General features: G+C 41.8%; 1 protein-coding gene and 1 long non-coding RNA gene across 4 annotated transcripts in view; one reads left to right on the top strand and one right to left on the bottom strand.

Moving 5' to 3' along the window:
- LOC116327351 (ribonuclease inhibitor-like) overlaps window positions 1-11,253 on the top strand; it is a 28,179-nt gene extending 16,926 nt beyond the window's left edge. The window contains exons 2-5 of the mRNA XM_039608496.1: window positions 1,032-1,205; window positions 5,523-5,696; window positions 9,366-9,539; window positions 11,194-11,253. Of these exons, the coding sequence (XP_039464430.1) occupies window positions 1,120-1,205; window positions 5,523-5,696; window positions 9,366-9,539; window positions 11,194-11,239 (480 nt within the window). The 5' untranslated portion in view covers window positions 1,032-1,119 and the 3' untranslated portion in view covers window positions 11,240-11,253. The remainder of the gene's footprint in view (window positions 1-1,031; window positions 1,206-5,522; window positions 5,697-9,365; window positions 9,540-11,193) is intronic.
- A 958-nt stretch (window positions 11,254-12,211) lies between these two features.
- On the bottom strand, window positions 12,212-17,078 carry LOC120438026. 3 transcript variants are annotated; one of them, XR_005611600.1, is made up of 6 exons: window positions 17,015-17,078; window positions 14,724-14,831; window positions 14,527-14,638; window positions 13,618-13,775; window positions 13,119-13,177; window positions 12,212-12,247 (listed from the first exon to the last, which is right to left on the bottom strand). It is a non-coding gene; the product is annotated as an uncharacterized LOC120438026 (long non-coding RNA). The 3 variants fall into 3 exon arrangements; XR_005611601.1 differs by having other exon boundaries at window positions 12,226-12,244; XR_005611602.1 differs by having other exon boundaries at window positions 12,226-12,244; window positions 13,119-13,174.
- Window positions 17,079-19,417: the final 2,339 nt, after the last annotated feature.

Below are 19,417 nucleotides of genomic sequence, written 5' to 3'. Positions count from 1 at the left end.
GCTCCCAGGCCTCTGGTAGAGGACCCGAGCTTGAAGGATAAACCGCCCACAGGGGCGAGATGGGTGTTATTTATGGTCATTGATCAGTGGTCTTTGATCAGTGGGTTTTGGTCAGTGGTTGTTGATCAATGGTCATAAAAATGTGCATAATTAAGATTAAGGAACTGATCTCCCAGCCCATTGTTCCTTCAGTGGGCTGGTTTCAGTCATTATGCAAATGTACTGTTTATAAGATTGGGGAAACCTGCAGTCAGCTGAGACTGAAGAAGTCACTTGGATGAGTGATGAAACGTTTCTCCCACAAAACGCTATGAACAGAATCAACTTTTGGAGATTTACTTTCCTGGATGATTGAGAATGCATCAAGAAGAAGAATTTATTTGTTTAGTTCCCCTGAAATCAGATATGATATCAGCAGCTCTGAGTTCATTAATTATTATTGTCCAGTGATGAGACTTTTGCTCCGTTTGGTAACAGTCAGCAGATTTTTCCTGCGTGTGGACGTGGACAGTCGTATCTAACAGCAACAGGTGGCAAACAGAGATCATCTTTCCCAGATGGAACTCTTCACTGAGCTGAACTCATTCAAATTGTTCTGGAGTCAGATTCAAAACAGGAAACAGTCCAAATGTATGTCTTCACTCTGACTCTGGATCAGATCTCACTGACTGTGGACATTATGGAAGCCTAAAGTCTGCAGGTCTGAGAGAGACTGAATCATTGTGTCATGTCAAACACAGTAAGAGGAGCTCTGAAGCACAGATGTGAGGAGCAGATGTTCAACAGATTATGACCTCATTCTGTTTTGTCTTCATATACATTCAGTGGCATGTTTATCGCGGTTAGGTGACTGCCTTAGCTGCCAAACTGATGTCAGCCCTTTTTAGCCATAGCCAGTGACTGGTCCTCTCACCAGTGTTAGCTAATTCTCTTATAGCCTGCCGTTGTGCCTGTCCTCTGATACCAATCTCTCTAAGCAATGCAGATTTTCTGCTTTTAATATAACACATTTTATATTTTCTATATCACAGACTGATTAAGTGTTGGCTCTCAGAGACTCACTGTGAAGTTGTGGCCACAGCTCTGAAGTCCAACTCCTCCCATCTGACAGTGCTGGACATGAGTGAAAACAAGCTGCAGGATTCAGCAGTGAAGCTTCTGTGTGCTGGACTGGAGAGTCCAAACTGTCGATTGGAGACTCTGAGGTGAGTTCACTGACTGCAGCTGTTGTTGTTTTTCTATATTTCAGATCTTTGATTGATGTTTGAAACTTTCATTAGTTCCTAAATGTTCAGGGTGTGTCTGAAGACAAATGTGGAGAAGTTTGAGTGCTATCAGAAATGTGTCTTTCCAAATGACTGAACAACAGTTTTTCCTTTTGGTTCCAAATAGAAGTGAAAAACTTGAGCAGGGTTCATTTTAAGGCTGACAGAGGTGGAGTGGTAACGGGGAGATGTTTGACAGGACTTTTTTTCAGCCTCCACAGGTTCATGTTGTGCTCCATCAGTCAGTGAAGATGAATTCAGTACTGATGAGGCTGTAGAGCGTGTGAGGGATGTGAATCAGGCTTTTGAAGATCTGATGATAGGCCCAACCATGACAACAAAGCAGGGTTCAGGCTCTATGAGAAGATTTCAAACAAAAGCTGGAGAAGAGAAAGGACTCTGTTGGAATAACTACAGAAAGAAGGCAGCTGAGACCAGTCCAAGTGTTTCCATGGAGCCCAGTCTAACATTCATTTATACACTAATGTACAGAAGGAATGGGGAAATTAATCCATAGTTTCAAATGTAGAAATAGTTCTCAGTTCATTTACAGAGTTTAATACAGTTCATGAGGAAATGAGAAATGTTTAGCAGTTGATAAGAAATCTGCTTCACAAAGTTGGATCCAATTCCAATAGTTTGTGATGCGCTTGAACGCAGCATTAGCAGTTCACTTCCTAACCCCACAGAGACTGTCAGTCTGGACTTTTCTTTATTTCTATTGGCTGTCAGTGAGATTTCAGAGCAATCAGAGACTGTGGGTCTGTGTGTGAAGCATAATTCATGTGAAGTTGTTGAAGTTGTAGAATTAGAAATAGCAGTTTAAGGGTATTTCCTGCTTTCATTGTCCTGCTTGTGCTGATAAAAATGTTTATTGACGTGTGAATTTATTCTTCAACACTCAATTCTGCCTGAACAATGTGAAAAATGAAAACAGGAAACAGAGACAACTGACCTTCAAAGTAAAACCTGCTCCTTTTAAACGTGTTGGCGGTAAAATGTAAGAAGCACTGAAGCACATAAATGATGTAAGTGCCTAAATATTAAACTCAGTTGATATATTTGTGTGAGTGTTGCACAGCTGATGGCCGATGGCTGCGCCTGCTGGAGTGTTGTGAGTGTTGTGATTCAGGTGTAAATGTAATGGCTCATTCGTCACATTTATTGCTTCCATAAAGCTCCTTTTTCTCTCACTTTGGCTCAATATTATTAAAAACATAAGAACTGTAAAAAATCTCAGACTCTTTCTGCCCGTGTCTGATGCCTGTTGCATTATGGGTAACAGGGATTCCAGGCCAGCCAATCAGAGTAGAGTTTGACAATAAAGCCAAAGATGGCCTCCAGTGAAGGTGGGACATGATGGCTGACATCACTGCAGACTGCAGCCTGAACCAGGATCTGCCAGTTCCATGTAATCCCATCATTTTAATGTCATTATGTTCTGAATCACATCTGGAAACATCACTGCCTATTTTATTGTTGACACTAATTCTATGATGGCTCCATGTGGCCACGACTGGATGTTCAGCTTACAGAGCCCTGGGCACAAATGTGTGATGGACCATCGCCAACTGGATTTGAATGCTCGGCTTCTTTTCCTTCCTCAATAATTAGACATACACAGTGTGTGTACAGAACAGATGAAATCATTATGGAGGCCTCACTGGAATATGGAGAGGAAGCATCACAGTCCAGCTTCACTGAAGCTTTAAAGTCTCTTATATGAAATGAGAACTGAAGCAGCCAGAGCTTTTTTATGAGTGAAAATCCACTGTGACTGTGAGCTGCTGCTACAGCCTCCAGATTAGCCAGCAGTTCATCCTGCACAACATTTTCTCACCAACTTTAATGTTGGAAGTGTGATGTTTTCAGCTGGAGTGATGGTCAGGGTGGCCTCCCTCTCCTCTTCTTCTCCTCTTCCTCTTTTATTTGTAAAGCCACTTCTGCTGCTTTCATTCATTTGGAAGTCCTGTAGCTGAGTTTGGGAGAGACTAAAAGCCTTGGCAGCAGAGGGGAGAAAGGCTGTAACACCAACACTTTATTCTACCCGTCACATCAGAAAACTTATATATGCTCATCTCCAAAAGTTGAATCTGTTCATCTGGACGTAGCGTTTTGTGGGAGAAACGTTTTGTCACTCATCCAAGTGACTTCTTCAGTCTCGGCTGACTGCAGGTTTCCCCAAACCTTCTAAACAGTACATTTGCATAATGACTGAAACCAGCCCACTGAAGGAACAATGGGCTGGGAGGTCAGTTCCTTAATCATAATTATGCAAATTCTCATGACCATTGATCAACAACCACTGACCAAAACCCACTGATCAAAGACCACCGATCAATGGCTATGAGTACCATTCACAGAGAGTTGGGGCTTTCCCTTTTCACGTAAATGGGCTCCTTGACTCCGCTCAAACCAGCGTTCCTCCCTGTCCAGGATGTGAACATCCTCATCCTTGAAAGTGTCCACTGGCCTGTAGGTGTAAATAGACTGGAGAGTCCTGGCCTGACGAGGTAGCTCTTCTGTGTTGTGCCATCATCTTAGCCAGAGGTTGTTTGGTTTCCCCGATGTATAAATCCTGGCAATCCTCCTGGCACTTAACAGCGTACACTATGTTACTCTGTTTGTGTCGGGGGACCCGATCCTTGGGGTGGACCAGTTTTTTGTGTTTTGGGGTTAAAAAGCCACAGAGACTCTGTGTTTAGAAAAAATACGTCTCAACTGCTCCGATACTCCTGACACATATGGGATCACTACAGGTTTTCACTTGGGCAGCGGTTGTCCTTCTCTCCTGGATCGACTGGAGCTTTCTTTAGGTGCCTTTCCAGCTTTGACAAAAGTCCAGCTGGGATAGCTAAAATGTAAGAAAATCAAATGGTGCTCTTTATTATTGTGTTGGTTTGTCTCTTGGATGGAGCCCAGCTGTGCGTGGCCCCTGGGCCTGTGGTCAGTGTTTGTTGGATAATCCAGCCCAGGATGAGGCCAAACTAAAATGGGATTAAATGTCTGTCAGACATTTGAGCTTGGTGTAGTTTCATTTCTGACTGTTAATAGAATGTTAAATATAATGTCAGTATTATCTTTTAATTATATAGGGTTACTTATGGTAGAATGCTGCATGTAATCATTTGTGTTTAGAAGTATGTAGTTGATCCTGAAAGAATGTCTCATCCTACGAAGCTTGTGTGATTCCAGAGTGTTCTGGTTTTCACACCCACATCCTGGGAGCATGGGAGAGGTCGTACCTTCTTTTATTGTTTTATGGCAGGATAAAACGTATCTATGTCTGTTTTACTCTAAGTGCATTTTGTTTAGATGAACTGCTGGACTTCCAGGCCAGCAGGTTAGGAAGTCGGTTATCACACACACACACACACACACACACACACACACACACACACCTAAACATCCACATTCCAATGTAAAGAACAAACACCCACTGATGTATAAATAAAGAACAGGGCAGTGGCACGGCGCGAGTCTCAGAGCCCGCACTTCTGTGCGAGTTCTGTGGCTGCCCTTGCTTGCAAGTAACTAACTGCAGTGTGTGTTTCTCCTCTCTGATTCTCAACTGAAGAAGTGTTTTAGAATAATTCTCCTGACACTGACCAATTTAAAAACAAGCCAAAACTTTTTTCGGTCTTTTCTATTTTATACTGTAGACTTTCTTTGATACTGTGGTCAGAAGGAGCATCTTTTACTTTGAAGGCAAACCGTCTCTGTTTCCTTTTCAGGTTGGATGCTTTGCTGCATTGAATTGTGTTACAAATCTGGGTCCAAAGTTCACACGTTGTTCAGGTGACATCAACTGTTGAAGAACAAACTCATAGCTGTTAGCACACATTTGCATCAGCGCAAAAATAAAGGCAGGAAATTTGCTGCTGAAACATGTGCTGTTAGGCAGCTGTAGAACAATTCCAACAAGACAGGAAACACTGGGACGTTGAATCCAGTGTAACATCTGTGACGTGCGCTGTCTTTACAGAGACAGTGTTGGACAGTCATAGGTCATAGGCGTCTGCCCTGGTTAGTGATGTGCGTCAAGTTTTACAGAGCAGAAGATGGGGAAAAATTCAGAGTTTTTTCTCTTGTTGTGTTTGTTTGAAGCTGCTTCCTGTTGGCTTCAGCTGTTTGGAGTTTCCATTTTCTAAACTTCTGCATTCTGAACCTTCTTCAGCTCTGAACAGATGATGAAACACTGAATGATTTCTAACACACATTTGTCTAATAAACTTACATTATTCACTCTTTATACAGATTGGAGGACTGTAGTTTGTCAGAGGTCAGCTGTGATTATCTGGCAGCAGCGCTGAAGTCCAACCCCTCTCATCTGAGAGAGCTGGACGTGAGCTGGAACAAGCTGCAGGATTCAGGAGTGAAGCAGCTGTGTGGTTTTCTGGAGAGTCCAGGATGTGGACTTGAAACTCTGAGGTCAGTCAGCATGTTTTAGTTGTGCTGAGATTAATATGATGTGAAAGTTGTGCTGACACTAAACTGCAGACATCAGGCTGATATTATACTGATACACACTGAGGATCTTCATGGTAAAATCTGTTTTCTTTTTCTCTGGTTCAGTCCATTGACTATACCGGAACAATGTTCACATTTCAAACCTTTGAAGAAGAAGAAAAATCCTCCACTGGATAATTCACTGTTAAACTCTAAAACTCTTCATTCCATCTTAAAGTCTGTCCGACACTGAAATCCAAATCAAAATGGCCGTTTGCTTTTGTGTTGTGTGTGTATATTTTGCTAAAGTCCAACACAAAACATACACACATCATCCAAAACACAGTCCAACATCTAAATCTCCTCCACTGCCAGAATGAATGATGGGAAAAGAGAAGGAGGAACACTCTGACGTTAAGATAAATGGTAAATGGCCTGTATTTATTTGTATAGCGCTTTACTAGTCCCTAAGGACCCCAAAGCGCTTTACACATCCAGTCATCCACCCATTCACACACACATTGGCACACTGGTGGTGGCAAGCTACATTGTAGCCACAGACGCCCTGGGGCGCACTGACAGAGGCGAGGCTGCCAGACACTGGCGCCACCGGGCCCTCTGACCACCACCAGTAGGCAACGGGTGAAGTTTCTTGCCCAAAGACACAATGATCGAGACTGTCAATTGTCAACTCGAGCCCCGGCAACCTTCCAATTACAAGGCGAACTCCCAACTCTTGAGCCATGATCGCCCCATGGCCATTCAGGGTTAGAATGAGTTTCATAAAGCGGACTGTGAAGATCAAAGCTGCATTACATGAATGGACATAAGTGGACAGAGATCATCTGAAGTAGTAATATGCGAAACATGAACGAATCATTCAATAGTCCAGAATCACTTTACTGACTTGTGATTCATGATTTACAAGCCCAACTGACTCATTCACTGACTCATCCCTGTTGCTATTAGCAAACTAATTTCATTAGTAGAAATATATCTAGCTTATAATTAAAATTTTGGGGGAAAAAACAACAGCCAGTTTCTTAACAGAAACATTTCTGCTCTGAACTGGAAGAAAAAAAACCCTGAATAAAAGCTCACATCAAGACAATAGCTCCTCAGTTCACAGTAGCATTGCTCTGCTAACATGTTAACGGCACATTTGAGTTACTCACCCCCTCCTTTCCTGCGCTGAATCGTAGCATAAACGAATCACTCACTCACTCACCCCCTCCCTCCTGGCTCACAGCTTATTCTTCTTCTTGGTTGGCAACTAATGTTAAGGCACATTACTGCCCCCTGGCTCACGGCTCAGTGGACGTTTAGATGAGAAAATATATATTTGACACATTTGAGAAAAATACTAATAAAATAAAAATAAATTAAATTAATGTCCCCTTTAGAAATCTTAATATTTTTTATCTTTTTTCTTCTATAAAAATAGTTGTTTTTCTTTTTCAGTGACTCATCTTAGCAGTAGGATATACATGAAAAGAGAAAAAAATTAAGTTTGAGTGAAAATGTAAATTTTTTGCACTCTCTTGGCAACTGAAATTACTAAAAAAAAACCGATTCATTTTGGTGAGTGACTCATTCAAACTTGATTCAGTAAAAAGAATCGGATTTACCATCACTAATCTGAAGCACTTCCATGGCTTTAAATCAGCACATTTCTCTTTATTTTTTATGAACTCTGTTAGTTTCTATCAATTTTCTGTGTAATTAAGCTAACAGCAGCCTAATAACATGATGACCAATAGGTTTCTATTAAAGGCTGTAATTTGTATCTGAAAAAGTGCTTTGGCTCAGCAGGGATCCGCTTACAGGTAGAATACAGCTGCTGGATGTGATTAGCATGTCATAGTTATCTACCAAACTGCTAACTGGGGGATTTCAGGCCATCTATGAATCATTTTCCTAACTGTTCATTCAGTTTAGGCTCACAGGGCTGCAGCCTGTGCCCTAGCTGTCATAGGGCAAGAGGTGTGGTCCACATGCACAGGTGAGCAGTCCATCACAGGGCCAACAGAGAAGCACTCTCTCACATCCACACCTACAGCCAATTTAGAAGCACCAATGAACCTAAGCAGCATTTCATTGGACTGTGGGAGAACATCCAACCTCCACAGAAAGGCCAACAAGCTTCAACCTACAACCTTCTTGCTTTAAGGCACTAGTGCCAACCACTTTTCCCCATTTCAGCTCAAATCCTGCATCTTCCTGTTTCTGACTACAGGCCAGCTACAATAACACTTTCTTATCATACACTGCCACCTACTGGAGGAAGTCTTAGTTCCATTTGAAGCTTCAGATTACAGTTAGTTCCTTTAAAAAGAGGTGCAGGTGGTGGGGCCACAGGACCATCATCAATGAGTGCCATAGGATACTTCAATCATTTGACTCCCACAGCATCAGGACCAGGGCTTTTTCTCTCTTTGATCCCACTAAGAGATATTCCACACAAACACCTCATCAGTGAGACTGTCAGAGCTACCAGCCCTTTCCTAAAATCACAAAGATCTACATTAAAATCAATGATATCAAAGCTGGAATCAATTGACTCCAAGTCTTCTGCTGATTCAGCATCACATTCATCTTTTGTCCTTGTTCTGCCACAGACTAGAACAACTGTGTGCTCAGTTTGAGCTCTCTTCAGTCCTGTGACCTGACAGACCCAGAGGGGCCATCACATCACATTTAGAAGCTCCCCTAATGGAGCCACAACACATGTCCAATACTTAGTGTTGTTCAACAAACCAGAAGAAATGATTCAAGGACTTAGTCACAGAACAGAGATTCAAATCTCCAAAATCAAACTGGCTGCATCAGGACATATAGGGCCTTTCTCAATATGCGTACATGTGCGTACTTGCGTTCTCGTGTACTCGTGATACGTCATCAGTCGGAGACCAAGTACTGTTCCAATTCAAAGTACGCATCAAGCCGAGAACGCGAAAAAGTCCCGGATGTGTTCTCGCTCCGCCCGTTTTATCGAGCATGCATCGGTGGTGACTTGTGTGGACTTGGTACAGCTAAATATCCCAGAATGCATTTTGTCCAGAACAGCGGACTCCTGACACATCGTTTTCAACCCCCCCCCCCCGCTGTCTTTTTGCTAGTCAGGTTAAAGAAACCCCAGCAGCTGTCTATTGTATTAAATGTCCAGTAAAATAAAAATAAAAGCGTTCTAACATCTCACCTGCTTGTTTTTATTAAGGTATATACACGTATGTACATGTACACTATTTTTATTATTAGAGGTTTCACTACTGCGGTTAAAAATGATATATAAGTCACTTAGATCACTTCTAAATGTCGGCAGTAAAAACTCCGGACCTGTGACATCATCACGTACGCTGGTGTTCCAATTGTACAAATCATGAGTCCGTGCTCGTGTTCTCGGCGAGTACAGACTCGCCGAGAACACGAGTACGTAGTCGTGTACTTGAGAATTGAGAAACGGCCATAGTCACAAACTCTGCACAGTTTCCTGTTTGAAGCTGCTTCCTGTTGGCTTCAGCTGTTTGGAGTTTCCATTTTCTAAACTTCTACATTCTGAACCTTCTTCAGCTCTGAACAGATGATGAAACACTGAATGATTTCTAACACACTCTTTGTCTAATAAACTTACAGCTTTTGTTCTTGATACAGATTGGGTTACTGTTGCTTGTCAAAGATCAGCTGTGATTATCTGGCAGCAGCGCTGAAGTCCAACCCCTCCCATCTGAAATGGCTGGACCTGAGCCTGAACAATCTGAAGGATCCAGATGTGAAGCAGCTGTGTGATTTTAAGAAGAGTCCAGGCTACAGACTGGAGTATCTGTGGTCAGTAGAGTGTTGGAGTGAGTGGGTGGTGCTGTCAGCAGTATTGTACTAAACACAGTCAGTATGAAACAAAGATCCTGTAAAGCTGCAGCTTCTCAGTGAAGCTGTGAGAGGAGAATGGTGACAAGCTTGAGGATTGGACACAAACACTTCCTGTTTCTGCCTTTTTGTCACCTTTATGGTCACCATAGTAACAGCTGACACGCTCTAATCAAACACTGTCAACAGCCAATCAGCTCTCTGAACAAAGCAGCAAGAAGACCAATGACTGCAAGAATTTAGTGAGCGCAGATGTTTGGATGGAATTCCTCCAGTTAACAGCTGGAACATCTGGATTGTTGGGCTTGTTGTTGGGGTTCCTACAGAGCTCAGAGTGGACACACCAAGGTTCTTCTAATGAATGAAAGTCCAAACTAAAACTAGGAGTGAAAAACATTTTCATCAACTTCAATAAAAATCCAAACATTAGAAAAAGTGAAGCAACAATGAGTCCTAGTTAGGGATGGGTATCGTTTAGGTTTTATCCGATACCAGTACCAAACCGGTACTTTTGAAACGGTGCCGGTGCTTAAACGGTGCTCGAGCCAGTGCTTAAAGAATGGAGAACACAAACTTTGTCCAAAAACCTCTCATGTTTAGCTGTTTTTTGTAAAAAGATAACAATGTTAGCCTTTTCTGCAGCTATAGGGCACATATGGTATCACTCTTGGCTGGAAGCAGTGCTTAAACAATGGAAAAAACACAAACTTTGTCCAAAAACCTCTCATGTTTAACTGTTTTCCACTTTTTCTTTGGTCATTTTAGCCTTTTTGGCCAGGGTGAAGGGAGTATCTGCCATCAAACAAGAAGACAGCCGCATGTAACTACGACGGTGTTTGCTAGTTCATCTTACATGCATTAATGTAATAATGTGGTTAGCCTACTCAACGTAAATTACACACGAACAACATTAAGCTACTCACGCAGAGAAGAACGGCTGCTGCTGCCATCATCATCGTCATCATTTCTGCTACGCTGGCAGGGCTAGGGGCCAGGACTACTCTTCGGGTTCGTCCGATAACAGGCACCACACCCGCAGTAGATGTGCTCGGTGTGAGGTCTCGCAGCAAGCTCTCAAATACGGTGCATTTCTCGGCTTTTAAAAAACGCTATGCGTCGCCAGGTGTTTCATCAGATTTGAGGTGTTACCTCCTTTGACAGTATCACAGTATCAGCTTAAAGCACTTGTTGCAGGCTGTTGAGTTTGTATCTTCTGCTGTGAAGTACAGCCAGACTTTTGACCGCTTCGCCTTGGGCATTTTTAATCTGTAGCTCTGCTCTAAAAGAACGTACGTACCTGGGCCCGCCTACTATCCTTGGAGACGTAAAATGATTGGCTAGAATCTGAAGTGTATCACATCTCAGGAAAAAAAAAAGCACCGAAATAAAGCACCGAAATGTGTGCTGCTTTTCAGTCTGGTTACTACCATTTATGTCAGAACCGGTGCCATAATGGCACCAGATACCGGTACCCATCCTTAGTCCTAGTACAGTCCCACCACTGGAGTTCCTGCTGCTCTTTATACTGGATGTGCTGCATCACTGACTGACAGCTGATGAAGAGTCTCTGGGAACACTCGTTTATCTCCTCTGCTCTTCCTTCTTCTCTCTGCAGGTTGGACAGCGTCAGCAGCAGCAGCTTGTGTGTAGAGACGCTCTGACAGGGCCATGTTACTGGGAGGTGGAGATGACTGTCAGTGCTGCAGCGTGAACTGCTCTGAGAACAGCTCCACTGTCAGACACAATGTAGAGTCCAGCATCATCCCTGTGTGTCCCTCTGGATCTGACAGAGGATCATCAGTGTATCTGGACTGCTCTGCTGTTGCTCTGTCCTTCTACAGTCTCTTCTGAATAATAAATATCATGTTTTCATGTGTCTGTGCAGTTTGAGCCTCGGTGGATGAATCAGTGCTTAATGTTTAATGTGGATACTAATGATCAATCAATGTCCTGATTGGAATCAAAGAAATGACTTGGACTGAATCTGTTCCTGCTTTTCTCTCATGTGGATCCGATCCAGACCTCCAGCTTCTGCCCTCCGCCTCACATTAGTCACCACCTTTCCCATTAAAGCTCACTTTTCCCACCTTTAAAGGAGCCTCAGACACACCTGGAAATATGGAGCAGAAAAGTGACACGAGATAACGAACAGCTGGGAGAAAAGACACAATACGAGCTTCTCTACTGTGACTGAAACCTTTGAATCAGACTAATTTTTAATCTTTGCTGTTAAACTGGGCAGTGATGCAGCTTTGAACACAGAAGACTCACCTCTGACCTTTAAATGACCCCGTGATCTTTCCTGCAGCGCCACCTGTGCTTGCTGTGTTTAGGCTTGTTACCTAATATGTAAAATATCTGAGCTCTGTATGTTTGTATGTATTTGTTCTTTGTTTATAGTTTAAAAGAAAGAATCTGAAAACAACACTTTTTTGGTCTAAGTGGTCAAAGTAGAAAACAGAACTGATGTTCAAGAACAAACCGTAGCTGCACTGATATTACACATCTCCATTGTTGTGGTGAACAATGTTGCTTTTAAAACCACATGCAGTGTGTGACCATGACTGTCCACTGAGACCATGAACGCCACTTCGCTGAAGTCTTCTTCTTCTTCTTCTTCTTCTTGCCATCAAAATGGAAGCAGACAGAGCACGAGCTGCTTTGATCTACTGAAAGGAAAAAGCAGAACATCTGAGCTGAAACCATTAAGATAGAAACAATCGCTCAATGCAGTCTCTCACGTAGCTTAGCCTGTTACAACTGTTGATACAAGCTCAGTACAGTTAATACAGTGTCGGGGAACTCCAGTGTGGGAACTAGTGGCTTTAGGTTTGTAGTCATTTAACTTTCATCCATTCATTCATTTAATTCAGGAGGAAGAAATGTCAGGTGGGTGCAGGCTGGTTACATGCATTTGGTCCCATGCTGTCTTTAACCAAATGACTTGGTTCTCTTTATGGCTGGGCTGTATGTGGGGTTATATCATGTTATTTGGGCAGGAGTACCTGTCCCCTGTTAGGCTTAGAAGGTTTCTCCATAAGCAGAGCTTCTAACTCTTTTAGCTTTTAGCACATCTGTAGCTGTGCAGGCTGACAGGTTTTTGGTGGCTCTTTTTACCCCACACTGGTTGTGAGTGTGTAAATAGCCCCACTAGTTCTTTTGGTTCGCAGTTAACTTGGGAGGAAGGGGGGGTGGGGGTGGGGGGGGTGGTGGTGGGGGGGGTCTGCCATGACTAGATCAATAAAAATGATCTGGGATACATACAGTCAAACTGACACTGGTCAGTGTAAATGGCTCATTGGGACATAGAAACCTTTAAATTAAACCCCATCACCTGATATCGAGTGTCAAACAATATCAAAGCTGTAAAAGCTGTTTACAGTCAGTTACAAAAACTATGATTGTAAATAAATTCAAACAACTGAGGTTTTCTCTTCGTGCTGAATATCAACACTGTGACTTCTTAGGCTGTAAGCTTTACTTCAGCACAGTTGTAGAAGCCGTCACTCCAAATGTCTTTTGATAACAAGAAAAAAATACCTTTTCAGTCCACGGCCTGAAGTTCTTCTCCAAACATCTTCTGCCATCGGCTTTGTCTGCTGGTTTGAAGACAATAAACCACAAAAAGATGATTTAGTCACTTTGTCTGCATCATGCAGCTCGAATGTGTCGTGTAACGATGTTGAATAGCCGTCGTTATCCCTCTGCTGTGTCAGTAGGATTGTACTGTACAGCATCTCATTCATATGTGAGGAATGCTAATGTAACACGATAACAGACGTCTGGTCTTACATCATTAAAATATAACGGGCAGGAGATATTAAGATATTTTTATATTTATATTACATTTTATAGCTGACAGATGTTACTAAATAGATAGAATTTACTAAATGGTTGATGAACATGAAAAATATGTCCATAATCACAAATGACCATGAGAGCCAGTAGAATTAATTCAACTAAACACTCAAAAGACCTGTCTGTGTCCTTAAATGTTCTTTAAGTGGCAGAACAAACAAACAAACAGTTAATCGCTTACTTGAGATGAAATCTGCTCAGCTACTTTGAAAACAGCTTCTAACTGGTTCCTCCTTTAACAGGATGACTGCTCAGGGGTAAGGCCATCATGCAGTCCAGCAACCTTTATGGTTCTGCTTTGATTCACCAGGAACTATTAGGGAAACCTTTCAGCGCCTCCTGTGAAAGACACAGGCATAAACACACAAACATTTATTAACATGTTCCACAGTCTTCCAGTTTGATTTTCTCATCCTGTGGACAACAACGTACAGAGATGCAGGTTTATGTTAACTTTTGTAAGGTTTCTTTACTGAACATATCCAGCTGCAGCTCCACTGTGATCCTGAACTGGATAAGCACTTAAGAAAGTGTGTCAATAAATGGACAAACATCAACTTACTATATTTATCCAAACAGACGGGACCAATAATGCTTCACTGAGTTAGAGACTTTAACAGACTCTTCTATGTAAGAATGTCTCGTGCTGATGGACCTGCAAACTTGACAAAGGTTTTTCAGACTACATGTAGCTGTCCTCTATGTCAGCTCACACATTTACATTCATGTCACACTTATTTCTGCTTTCCCATTTTTAACATTATTACTTAAATTTTGATTGGATACCTTGAGTTTGTAAATGATCAGATTACATAATTGGAATACAATTCAATATAATTCATGTATCCAATTCAGGGTTGCGGGAGGATGAAGCCTATCCCAGCTGATACAGGACAAAGACAGGCTGCCAGTTATCGCAGGGCTAAGACAATACGTGTGACAGAAAATCCACTTAAATGTTTGATATTTCTAATAATAATCATAATTATGACTATTATTTGAAATATTATTTAAAGGTTTCTTTATAAATACATTTTGATTTTTTTTTATAACCCCTAGAATATAAACCTGAGCTGTTTCAGATTCTGACCTCTGACCTCAGTGACCAGGCTGTGTCCTCACTGCAGCTCCCTCTTGGAAGTACGTCTGCTTCTTGTCTTCCCCCAGTGATGACCGCCTGCCCTTAATATCACGTACTGTACCTGAGGAACAAAACAGGACAAACACTAGCCTTCATTTAAGAAGTACATTCATACAGAGATAATCTATGGAAACACACTAGTTCACCCTTTGGGAGGAATCAGTTCCTGTGAAACATTTCTGTAAATCAACATCGTGGAGAATGAAATGAGTTCTTCAGGTGACTCAGCAGATCCACACTGACAAATGAAACTTCTGTGGAAGAAGAATCTGGATTTTATTGATTTCCAATCCACTTAAACTATTAAGGATGAAGCAACAGTGCTCATCTTTGCTCTTCTGAAATCTGTGTTAAGCAACAACAAACATAAATTAGTAACAAAAATACAGCTGAGTAGAGGCTTTACAAATCACCAGCAGCCATAATGCTAAATTTTAATCTTCAAATGTTTCTGAGCCGTCTTCAACCTGCTTTTAACACAGAAAAGTCCCACAGTCAATGCAGCCTGACTCAATCCTAGATGTTCAGCACACACAGAGACACAGAGGGACTGTTTAAAGTTTAGTGTTAACCTGAGTCACTGATCATTTACAGTATTACAGAGTCTGGCAGTCTTTGCATGATGTCCACGTCACTGTAAGTTTCTAGCTGACTCTCAGGTGTGACAGGTGTGCCAGCAGGAAAGAGTAATAATAACCTGCATCCTGAGGTTTGTCATGCAGGATTAAAGGAGCCAGGCTTTGTTCACACAGCTAGGATTGTATTTTACACTGACCCTGGGTCAGTATAAGTATCATACAGTTTAAACGAAGCACTGAAACTTGCACATATTTATTACAGATGCATTGAAGCTAATCGAGATATTTACTGTCAATCTGTGGCTGCGATTAATCACTTTACTGGAAACTTTATTAACTAGTAACTTCATCAGTCATGACAGAAGCTAATATTTCTGTGCTAACATCGTTTAAACAGTAACTAGTGATGGGATTTCCGGCTCTTTTTAGAGAACCGGCTCTTTCGGCTCGGCTCACTAAAAAGAGCTGGCTCTTTCGGCTCCGAACCGGCTCTTCAGGTTGTTTTGTTGCTTTAATTAATTTATTATTACAATAATATAAAATTATGCACAAAAGGAATTACTAATGTAAAAAAAAGTGGTTTTATTTATATACGTTTATATATAAATATATACAGTGGCCCCTAGAGACACATACAAACTCCAAAAAGCACGTACAAACTCTAAAACACATTTCTAGCGTTAACTGAACTTCCAAAACAGCTACCTAGACCACTTAAATTACACAATTGAAAGCATATGTATATTGTTTGTGTATTTATACACAAGGACTCATAAAAGGTGCACATCTTTGACTTCTGCGTTTTCTCCATTTTCCTCATCTATGCGTAAATGCAAAAAAGGAGTTTTCAAAAATATCCACCCTGACAGGCATTTTTAGAAATCTCCATTTTCAGTGACCAAAAACGCCGTTTACGACGAAAGGTGCAAACGCATAGAAAAATCTCCGTTTTCAAAAATACCCGGGTATGTGTGGACGTAGCCTGAGTTTTTATGTGTTTTGGAGTTTTTACGTGCTTCTGAGTTTTTACGTGTTTTGGAGTATGTACGTGCTTCAGGGTTTGTACGTGCTGCTTTGTCTCTAGGGGCCACCGTAAATATACTTTTATTTTATTATTCACTCCACATAAAATGTAATAAATAAATCATATAATACAAAAACCAACTAGTCACAGTTCAACTTTTAACTATTTAATTTTTCAGTTTTTCCTTTTAAACAAATTTAAAACACAAAACACTGCAAACCACAGCACAATTAAATATAAATGAAAATATGAAAAAGAAGATGCATATTCTCTGTCATATGGGCCTGCATGAAAAAACTTGCTGAATCCTTTATCATCTGCAACTGAAAATAGTTGTGGATGATTACTATACCTTTGTAATGTGACGTTGTTGTCCCTGGCTCTCTTTCTCTCTCTCCCTCCCGCTCTGTTCCTCTGCTACTGAGACTGTAACTACCGCCCCTCTGCCCAGCGCAAAGCACTGGCTCGCGTGCGGAGTGAAGCGGAGAAAAAAGTGCGAGAGAGAGGGTGAGAGAAAGAAAAGAAAAAAACCCACGGCTCGCGATAAGGAGCCGGCTCGCGTCGTTCACGTCAAAGACCCGGCTCTAAGAGCCATTTCGTTCGCGACCGACCCATCACTAACAGTAACAGCTTTACTACAATATAAGCTAACGTTTACACCGTAACTTTAAGCTAGCACCATAAAGACGGTAAAACACGTAATAATATCTACAAATGCATCTTAAAGCTGTTATATTAGCACTCGCTGTATTACTAACATAACCACATTAACATTATTGACACTCGCTGACTTTTAATAGTCATCTATAAATGCTGTCCGTTTAAATGGTCTTACCTGTAACACTGCTGTATCCACCGGATTCCAGCCAGAGTGGATTCTGGAGTCTTCCCACGCTCCTGTCAGTGATCCTCCATCTGGATGGATGATACCAACCTTCTGAACAATCTAGCAGGTGGATGGTCCATATCTATGGGACTGATTTCTGCTAATAACGCCCATTGTATGGACTGATAACAGCCGAAGCGGGTGAATAAAGTCAGCCGGTCGCTAGCTGTGCCATTACCCAGCATACACCTCTCCCTCCATAAATGCAATAAATGATACAAAAGTAATGGCCTATAATTAATGTATCTGCTGTTTCTCAGGTAGTTGTTTACATTATATAATATATTGTGTTCAGTACATATCACTACAATGTATAAATATACGGACAACAGGCTCTTGCGCGGAAATCTCTTGTCGTCAATAAACAACGATTAGGGAGCTCTGCAGTATTCAATAGGAGGACCCTGCACGTCAATTCTCGACGCGAGGGGGGTACCCTGCGCGTCGATAAGTGAAGCAGAGGGAGCCTGACCATGCGTCACACATTTGACGAGTTGGGAGTGAGAACGTGTTGGCCCAACACCAGGGCCTGTGCTGCTAGCATAAACCAACTGAGCCTAACCAGGGCCTGTACTGTTTACTGAGGCCATCTCACTGCACCGGGGCCCAGTGTTGCCAACTTAGCGACTTTGTCGCTATATTTAGCGAGTTTTCAGACCCCCTAGTGACTTTTTTTCTTAAAAAAGTCGCTAAAAAAAAGACGTGAAAGCGCTTTTACTCTCAACAAGCAGCGGGTGCTGCAACGCAGTCAGTTCTTCTTTTACTCTTTTACTCTTATGCTGTTTTGTGGATCACAAGGTTTAAAACTACTTATAAACACACACACACAAAGTAACTTCACCAGAGTACCTATTTCGGGTCACTTTTGCCGGTCCAAGCCCGGGTAAAGGAGCAGAGTTGGAATTGTGACATTAAAAAAAACAATAATTGCTAAAAGAAATTTAATTTGTAGTTCTAAATAAACTCTAAATGCATTTAGGACGTTTTTTACTCACTTTATGTCTCTTCCACGATGTTATTTCTCTCTCCAACAACATTTACAATTATATTAGCATGACCAATTATGCAAATTAGGCGATGACATCATTTAGCGACTTCTAGCGACTTTTAGGACAACCAATAGCGATTTTCCTTACTGAGGAGTTGGCAACACTGCCGGGGCCTGTGCTGCCGGCTGAACCCATCTGTACCACACCTGGGCCTGTGCTGGCGGCTGGACCAACAGGCACCATCCCAGGGCCTTTGCTGCTGGCTGGGGCCATCTGCACCGCACCAGGGCCTGTGCTGCTAGAAAAAGCTCATCTGCATTACATCGGGCAGTGTGCTGTTGCTTGAAGCCCTCTACACCACATTGGTGCATGTGCTAACAGAAGCCCTCTGCTAGCCACCAGGACCTGAGCTTCTGGCTGGAGCCTTACTTGCCATCCTAGGTCTGTGCAGCCTATTTAATTCAGCATCAACAATCATTGTTTGTTTTGGATAATGGCTTTTTTAATAACCTTACTTTGCTTATTGGCTGTGGGGGACTTTGGGACACTCAAAGTCCCAAAGTCCCTAAGATGAGCACATTTAACAGTGTCCCCATTCTGCAAGACATGGTCCCCAGATCTACATGCGTCACTGCTGCTGTACATCCTGTACAATTTGCAATGTATTTGGAGCAGGACATGAATTTATCATTTGATCTACACAAAGATTTACCTCACCTTCAAAACCTTCTTGCTTTGTACAATTACAAAATTAGTTATGAAAAATTCTGCTTTGTTTTAACATTTCACAAGTCAAAATCAATAAGTAATGTTACAAAGCAGAGACTTCTGATTGTCTTACTACTGCTCTTATCTGGTAATGTACAACCTAACCCAGGCCCTGAGCTGCAATGTAGTCAGTCACCATCTGAATTTAAATCCTCAATCGGGCTGAAGATAGTGCATCTTAATGTGCGAAGTTTGTTACCCAAAATCAAGATATGATCAAGATTTGGGTTCAATCAACAGATGCAGATACTGTCTGTAGGGTAATTTCTAATAAACCAAGTTCAAAAAGGGAGTCTATGGCTGACACGTGTTCCTGGTTTCCAAAAGAAATGCTTCCAGTTGCATTATGATTTGACGACTGTTTATTTATTACAAACTGAGGATGTAACAATGAACTCCTTCCTAAAAAGCATGAAAGTTCCAAAAAATAGCAGTAATTCAGAACTATCTGTGCACACGGTCAGAAAACCATGAGACTCCTAACCTCTCTCTCCATGCTCCTCCCCTTCCCTCTCACACAGGGTTTCATGCTACTATTGCACTTACATACTTAAAGTGAGAGGTACCCCGTTTAGGTTCCAATCCCAAAACAGTA

This window comes from Oreochromis aureus, linkage group 3 (genome assembly GCF_013358895.1).
Source record: "Oreochromis aureus strain Israel breed Guangdong linkage group 3, ZZ_aureus, whole genome shotgun sequence".
Lineage (NCBI taxonomy): Eukaryota > Metazoa > Chordata > Actinopteri > Cichliformes > Cichlidae > Oreochromis > Oreochromis aureus.
This window is presented reverse-complemented; position numbering and strand designations above follow the sequence as displayed.